At 41.8% G+C, this 6863-nt stretch overlaps 2 protein-coding genes across 2 annotated transcripts; both read right to left on the bottom strand.

Moving 5' to 3' along the window:
• Positions 1-542: 542 nt before the first annotated feature.
• Positions 543-2016, bottom strand: LOC135607678 (epsin-3-like). Its single transcript, XM_065099680.1, has 4 exons — positions 1748-2016; positions 1543-1668; positions 1292-1453; positions 543-1206 (listed from the first exon to the last, which is right to left on the bottom strand). The coding sequence occupies exons 1-4, from the start codon at positions 1852-1854 to the stop codon at positions 822-824; spliced, it is 780 nt and encodes a 259-aa protein (XP_064955752.1). The 5' UTR covers positions 1855-2016; the 3' UTR covers positions 543-821.
• Positions 2017-2650: 634 nt separating this feature from the next.
• LOC135607675 (KIN17-like protein) lies at positions 2651-6863 on the bottom strand. Its single transcript, XM_065099674.1, has 2 exons — positions 5513-6863; positions 2651-2923 (listed from the first exon to the last, which is right to left on the bottom strand). The coding sequence occupies exon 1, from the start codon at positions 6781-6783 to the stop codon at positions 5548-5550; it is 1236 nt and encodes a 411-aa protein (XP_064955746.1). The 5' UTR covers positions 6784-6863; the 3' UTR covers positions 2651-2923; positions 5513-5547.

Raw genomic sequence — 6863 nt, 5'->3', positions numbered from 1 at the left:
TTATGAAAGAAGTCTTCTTGAACAAATGAATAAGATGAAACCCAGTATCTCTCACCAAAACTCAAGTGATCTTGTGGCATCTGTTCTTGGCAGAAGTGGCAATGTTGTGAGACGGATGAGTGTCTTCAGGATATGTGTGGTTGTGTGTTACAGCAGCCACAGGGCCTGTCATGTAGTTTGGAAATGATGGAACAAATGGAAGGTAGTATGTATTTTTTGGTCGAACAAAACACTGTGAATCATTGTCATCACAGAAAACAAACCAAGGATTTTGACTAGTTTGTGCTTGGAACGACAGCTGCACCTCACCATACTAATCTATTGTAAGAAAATTATTGTGATGTGTCCTTTTGACTTTATAAATTTTATTGCAATGTATTGAGGATGCCAACTAAGTTGGAAGTTTGTTGTTTTATAGACACCACTTGCCTTCTTCAATGGCATAGAATTCTGTGTGTGCAGAGCATTCTATCAGTTTGGCACCAAAAGTCTAAATTAATGGTGGCATAGATCTATTTGCAGTAGCTTAATGCTCATCAAAGTGATGAAGTCTAACTTATATATCCTCAAAATAATGGCAAGCAGACAGAATTTAAGCTGTCCTCCTCCTCTTCTCCTTGCTGGAGAAATGTCACATGGTTCTCTCTCTCTCTCTCTCTCTCCCCTGTACACAAGTCCAATGGTGACCTAAGGACTCATTACTGACTATACATATTTGAACAGTGCATTGCAATTCACAAGGTAGTGACATCAATGCAGACTCTCCCAAAGGCTGGAAAGGGGTTGAGGCACACAAACTTTACTGCCGCTCTCTCTTGTACTCAAAACAATTGGTGACTCAACACATGGATCATTCTCCCTTCTTCGCAGGACAAAAGAGGTATTAATTCCTCGGCTGGATGGACCTTCATGCCGACACTGCATCCACCATTCTCAATCTGCAATAGCCTGTCATCTGAATCTTCTTTTGAGGGCCTCTCCTCTGTTCCAGCATCATCTTGTTGTCTGTGAATACTTCTCCTGTGGTTTTGTGTGGCCTCTTCAACAGTAATGGTGAGTGGCCAACTGAAATTGAAGCTATCAAAACCTTCGATCCCCCGAGTTGCCTTCCGAAGCCGATCGCGCTCTTCTTCCAGGAATGGTCCTTTCTCTAGTAGCTTCAGTACCCTCTCTGCTTTCTTCTTCACAGTCAATCCCCAATTGTGCCTGCACAAAACATCCCACGACAACTATAGCTGATACACAACAACAAGAAGAGCAGCATCAGAATCTTTTGGTTTGAGGCCCTCACCCCCTTTCATCGACGTACTGGAAGATGCACATCCGCTGTATGACGTCCTTATCGCTCTGCAACTCGTCCGCGAAGCTCAGTGGCCCATGAGTCAGCAGATGTTCGAGAAGTATCATAGCCTTGTATGCTTTCCTCCATCGCTTCCTATCAAATCTCTTGAACCTGACGCAGACGTTATCGACTCTCCAGATTACAACTTTTGAGAGCTCGTCATGCGGAACGAGATTAGAACACAGGAGGCGAAGACAAACCTCTTGTGCAGAACCTCCGCAACCCTCCAGAAATCATCGACCTCGAAAGCAGCCCGTGAAATGACACGCAGCGCCCTCGTGTCCCGCGGCGGCCATGGCTTGGTTCTTGTTGCTTCCTCGGCCAGCCTGCATGACCGGATGGAGTTAATCGACTCGGGAAGAGGCCACGATACATACCAAGTCTCATGAAGCCGAAGAGGCGTACAGCTCTGCGAGAGTGACATCGGTGAGGACTAATCTTGCTGTCTTGATGTTCGATCTGAGGAAGCGAGAGGTCTGCCGCTTGAACTCATGGAAGAAAGAGTTGGCCATGGCTGTGCTTGCTACCGGAGATGGATCATAGATAGCTCTTAGATAGGAGGAATTCTAAATCATATCTTGTGGGCGAGAGCATGAGATCGAGGAAATGAAGCAATTGACTAAGCCATGAAAATGACAAAAACGCGGAATTGACTCGATAAAGCTTGTGAAGGTAGTGAGAAGGGAATCAACGGAGGAGGTTCCATATCATAGGTAGGTTATTTTGAGCAGTGTTTGAATGCGTTCGATGTTGAGCGAACTGTAGCAATAATCGCAATTTATTGGAAAGCAACAATTTGGGATTTGTGTTTAATGATTGGAGGCGTGAAAGGACCGATGAATTGGATTGCTTCACCACAAAGGTCTTGGAATTATTTTAATGGGCTTGCTAATGCCAGTAAGCCACCCTTGAGAACCTTCTTGCGCTCTGATGCATTGGTTGTTTTATGTTTTTTGAATCAATACATATTTTTACTTTTTTATTTCAAAAACAAAATCAAACTTTAAACAGCTTCGACTGAATAATTAAAGAAAATTTGATACTTCAAAGCATATATTCTACTAGGATTGTAAATGGGGCATACAAATTAGGTATGTAAATGTGCATCTTTATTAGAAAAAACAGAAAGCACTGACAACAGTAAAAGTCATTAGGCTTCTTCCTCACTCCATGATGTGGTGAGGTTTTCAAGGTGGAGTTACAGTAAGCTCAAATTCAGTGGGGGTGAGAACCATTACCGTAAGGGGTTGCTCAACTCAACATTAGATGATAATACAAGTTTGAGAGAAAAGCAAATCAACCCAAATCTAAATTCTAAAACCAATCTTCATTTGCAGCTGATGGACTGGAAAGTCGGTAGTAGATCCTGATTACATTCTACATAATTAGTAGTGAAGACAGTAGCCACACAAAAGTAGAATACCCAGGTACTCCCAGAAGAAAACAGCACAGTATACAATCTGCATTCCTAAATCCTTGGACAACAAAGACTGACATTTTCACCGCAATGATCCACTAGATTTTCCGGGTTCAGATTGCAGGAGCATTGTAAGGTGTTGTCTAGGAATATAGGCATTGTTGCTGCAATATCGGATAAAAAAGAGTTATTAGAGGTTGTCGTCAATAATATGCGTCATGAATCAAGAGTCAGAGAAAGCAGACATAACTCGATGACACAAGTTTACTTGAACTAAAAAATAAAGATGAAACCAGCATTTGTCATCAAAACTTCAATCCCCACAAATAAAAGAACCATGCAAAATCCAACGAAGTACCTCCATAATGATTGGAATGTACCATACACCAAGAATAGGAGGAAGAATAAATATAACTCCAGGTAAAAGGACTAGTCAAACAAAAGAACAAGGACAACGCCTTTTCTAATCACTTCTCCCCTTCATGCATGCAAGACTTCATGCTAAACTAACAGCACCAATCAAAATGTGATCACCTTATATTCAAATCTTCTTGGCAATTTGTGTCAAAAGAAAAAAGAAGCAAGCAACAATTGCACTTTCATCGGAGTTAGCTGGCTGTAACGAACTCAGACAAAATAGACCTGGCTTCTGTATCATATTTAAGGATTTAGTTTATAGACCCATATACCAACTCAAATCTGTGGTAACCTGCTTGTGGTTTGCAGGCAATGGCTGTAGTCAGGAATGTACATTCAAATGTGTTTCATGCATTATTTCTAACACAAACCTTAAGCACCGTTCAGTCAAATGCTTCAAGGCAGCTAAGTCACTACACTCGAAAAAAAATAGCTCCAATGATTACAGTTACTTGAGATACCAATAGAGAGCCAAATCAACCATTTTAAAGGCTCAAGTTCTTGGTAGTATGTGAGATAAGAACTTCAAGAAATTGACTGGGTCCCTTCATCTTGTCTAAGTTGGTGTCTGAACAAGAGACGTTTTTTTTAGTATCTGAACAAGAGACATTTTTTTCAGTGTCTGGACAAGAGATCTTAACCGAACCCTTTTCTTAATAATAGGGCTCAAAACAAAAAAGGAGCTCCAGTGAAAGATTTGTCAAAAACTTAAAATGTATAGTCAACTTGACATCAACTCTTCAAAGCTACTACCAAATTCCAAGTCGACATTGGGCAATGTCTTAACATTTTAAAAGGCCGGTCAGGATAAAAAATAGTCTCCCTAATTAGTTCTAGTCTGAGCTGGTGGAACCAAAAACCAACTTTGCAAAATTACTCAAGATCTCAAAATAACATAAGAAAAATGAAATGACAAATTTTGCTATAAGGATTCTGATGAACCAATTTACAAAAACCTATTACAATAAGTATATGTAAAATAATTCATACGGAGGTTTAAAATCTCAGTCTGGCATAGATATCGATCATCAATCAAACGGATACAGTACCACATCCAACCATGTGTCATTCCAATATTAGTTGGTCCTATTGAGATGAAGTTCCAGACCCCAAAAAAAATACCATTATATTCATATTCTTTTTCTTCAATAATGAATCAAGATATGTTTTTAAGACAGCACATATCATATCTGATCATAAAATAAAAACATCTAAGACACCTTTAACATTTATAATCCAATCATAGATTAGAGACCTTTAACATTTACAATCCAATTGTAATACACATTAAGATACCAATAGTGCTATCCGATAGATCTAGGTAAATATGCAGAAGTATGAAGACGGAAAGGAAGAATAAGAAGCTCAGGGAACTACCAAAGCAAGAAACCAAGACAGGTATCTTAAAAACATAATAGAAGAAATTCTAAAAGGGAGGAATAGCATGAACAAGCAAGGATTGAGTTAGCTTATGCTTTTAGGCTCCAACAAAAGGAAGAGCTGTGACTGTCCAACAAAACAATAGCTTGTGTTGCATGTTAATGGTTGTCGTCCATGATAAATACCAATAATACTATTGTCAAAGTACGATGAGAGGCCAAAATATAAACATATAATCCATTTGAACTTCTTTGGAAAAAGAATGCTTGACCTAATAAAATTCATAGAGATGAATAGGACTTCTCTTCAAGTAATTTTTTTAATAAGCACATAACTATATAAAGAACTAGGACTTCCTGTTCATAGAGATGAATAGGAATTCTTTTCAAGTAATTTTCTCAGAAAGCACATAACTATATAAAGAACTATGTACTATTCTTTTTGACAAAATCTACATCTTTCACATAACGAACATTAGATATCAATAAATATTCATATGCCACACAAAGTTATGCCCAGATCTCTCTCGGGAACATGTGATCTAAGACTAATAGTGGTCATTCAAGTTTTTCCCTAATATTAAAGACTTAACATAAACCACTACAAGCAAAGTAAAGGACAACATGTAAATCAAATGTGTCGACGCACCACAGTTTCAGCAACCGCACTCATATGTTGGTGCCTTTTACATTACATATTTAATGAAATGAAAATATCTCTTAGAACTTATTCAAATTTGTTATTCTCAATCAACAGAATTCATGAGAGCATTAAAGATGCATAATTATCCTTTATTAACAGAAATCAACCTTTATTAATCATGTATAAATGAAACGCCAAAATGTGGACTGAAGAAATCCCAAGAAATCCAACCAACAGGGTGTGCATACTTATATTAAAGCTAGACTATGATTTTATGCACTAATTTGCGAGAAGAGTGGAGAAGAATCACACACCCTTTCCTCCAAACAGTACAAGAAAGTTGAGCCCTTCATTGCATAATCTTGCATATATCCTCGTATTCGACAGCTTGAAGTATCCTCCCATCATACACCCCTTTCTCAATCTGAACCTTTGCACAATATCTCTCTGTATCCACTGATAAGAGCCTTGCATTTGATCCTCGATAAGCCCCATTCACAATCCTTACAAGCCCTCCAATCTGAGGTATCACTGTCTCCAGCTCCTCCTGATCAACTCTGAGCACATGCTTGCTCTCCAACATCTCGATCTCCCCCACATACTTATCGATGACTCGTTTCACGGACCCCTTCTGCTTATAATAACCCTTATCCGCTAGGGTCTTGCTCATCACTTTCACCACAATCCCTTCACAGAGCCAGTAGTCCTTCCTGTTGCTCCTCTCTTTTGCCTTTTCCTCTTCTCTTATGAGCTCGTCAAGTGCCGACAACCCACCACCTCCACCAGAAGGAGCAGATTTGTCGTTCTTTTTGTCTTTCCTCTCGGAACGCTCCTGTTCTCCCTCGTCAAATCCTAATTTTGGGATCTTGGAGGTGGATTCGCCGGCAACATTCGATTTTGAGGAGGACGTCGTCGCAGGCTGAAGCGAAAATGCGATTTTGCCACCAGGCTCGGATTTAATAGGGGCACTAGGGTTAGGATCTGCAGCGGCTTCAGGGGTATCGGAGGGAAGGGGATCGGAGGAGGAGGAAGAGAGGAGGGAGGTAGCGCGCTCGATCTGGAGGGCGATGGTGCGCTCCTGGCGCTCCTCGTCAACAAGGTCGGCGCGGAGGCGCTTGGCCTTGAGGCGGTTCTTAAAGACGGTCTCCGAGTCGCGGTCGATGTAGGTGATGAACCAGCCCTTAGGGGTGTCCTCGACCTTGCAGAAGCCGGCGCGGCCGAGGTGCTTGACGAACTCGGTGAGGGTGGCCCATCGGGTGGAGTTCATGTGGACGTGGTGGCGGTCGGCGATGTACTCGTTGTAGACGACGGTGGCGGCGACGCGGGAGAAGCGGTGGGAGCGACGGACGAGATCGAGGAAGGTGCGCTCGAATTCCTCGGAATAGCCCTCGACGATGCGGGTAGGGTTCTGCCCAAAGACCTGCATCTGGCGCTGGTGGCTCTCGCTGAGGCAGTGGCACTTGAACCCATTCTCGTCGCGGCACTGCTTCTGGCACATCTGGCAATACCATCGCAGCTTCTGAAGCCCCTTCGCCTTGATCCGGTTCGCGATCGCCTTCGGCGTCAAGAACTCGTTCTTCCCCATCGTCGACGATAACCCTCCCTACCTCTTCGCTTCCTTCTCCCACCGGCCGTCTGCGCCCTCTTCCACCCCCCAAAAATTGG

The sequence above is a fragment of the Musa acuminata genome, chromosome BXJ1-2 (assembly GCF_036884655.1).
Source record: "Musa acuminata AAA Group cultivar baxijiao chromosome BXJ1-2, Cavendish_Baxijiao_AAA, whole genome shotgun sequence".
Lineage (NCBI taxonomy): Eukaryota > Viridiplantae > Streptophyta > Magnoliopsida > Zingiberales > Musaceae > Musa > Musa acuminata.
The sequence above is the reverse complement of the archived record's forward strand: the minus strand, read 5'-3'. Positions and strand labels throughout refer to the sequence as shown.

Bases quoted from the DNA above. Each gene is read 5' to 3' on its own strand.
- LOC135607675 (XM_065099674.1), bottom strand. From the start codon at position 6,783: ATGGGGAAGAACGAGTTCTTGACGCCGAAGGCGATCGCGAACCGGATC.
- LOC135607678 (XM_065099680.1), bottom strand. From the start codon at position 1,854: ATGGCCAACTCTTTCTTCCATGAGTTCAAGCGGCAGACCTCTCGCTTC. The intron at 1,454-1,542 runs GTTTGTCTTCGC...CGTCTGCGTCAG, and splicing joins GCGGAGGTTCTGCACAAGAG to GTTCAAGAGATTTGATAGGA. The intron at 1,207-1,291 runs GTGAGGGCCTCA...TGTTTTGTGCAG, and splicing joins CAGTACGTCGATGAAAGGGG to GCACAATTGGGGATTGACTG.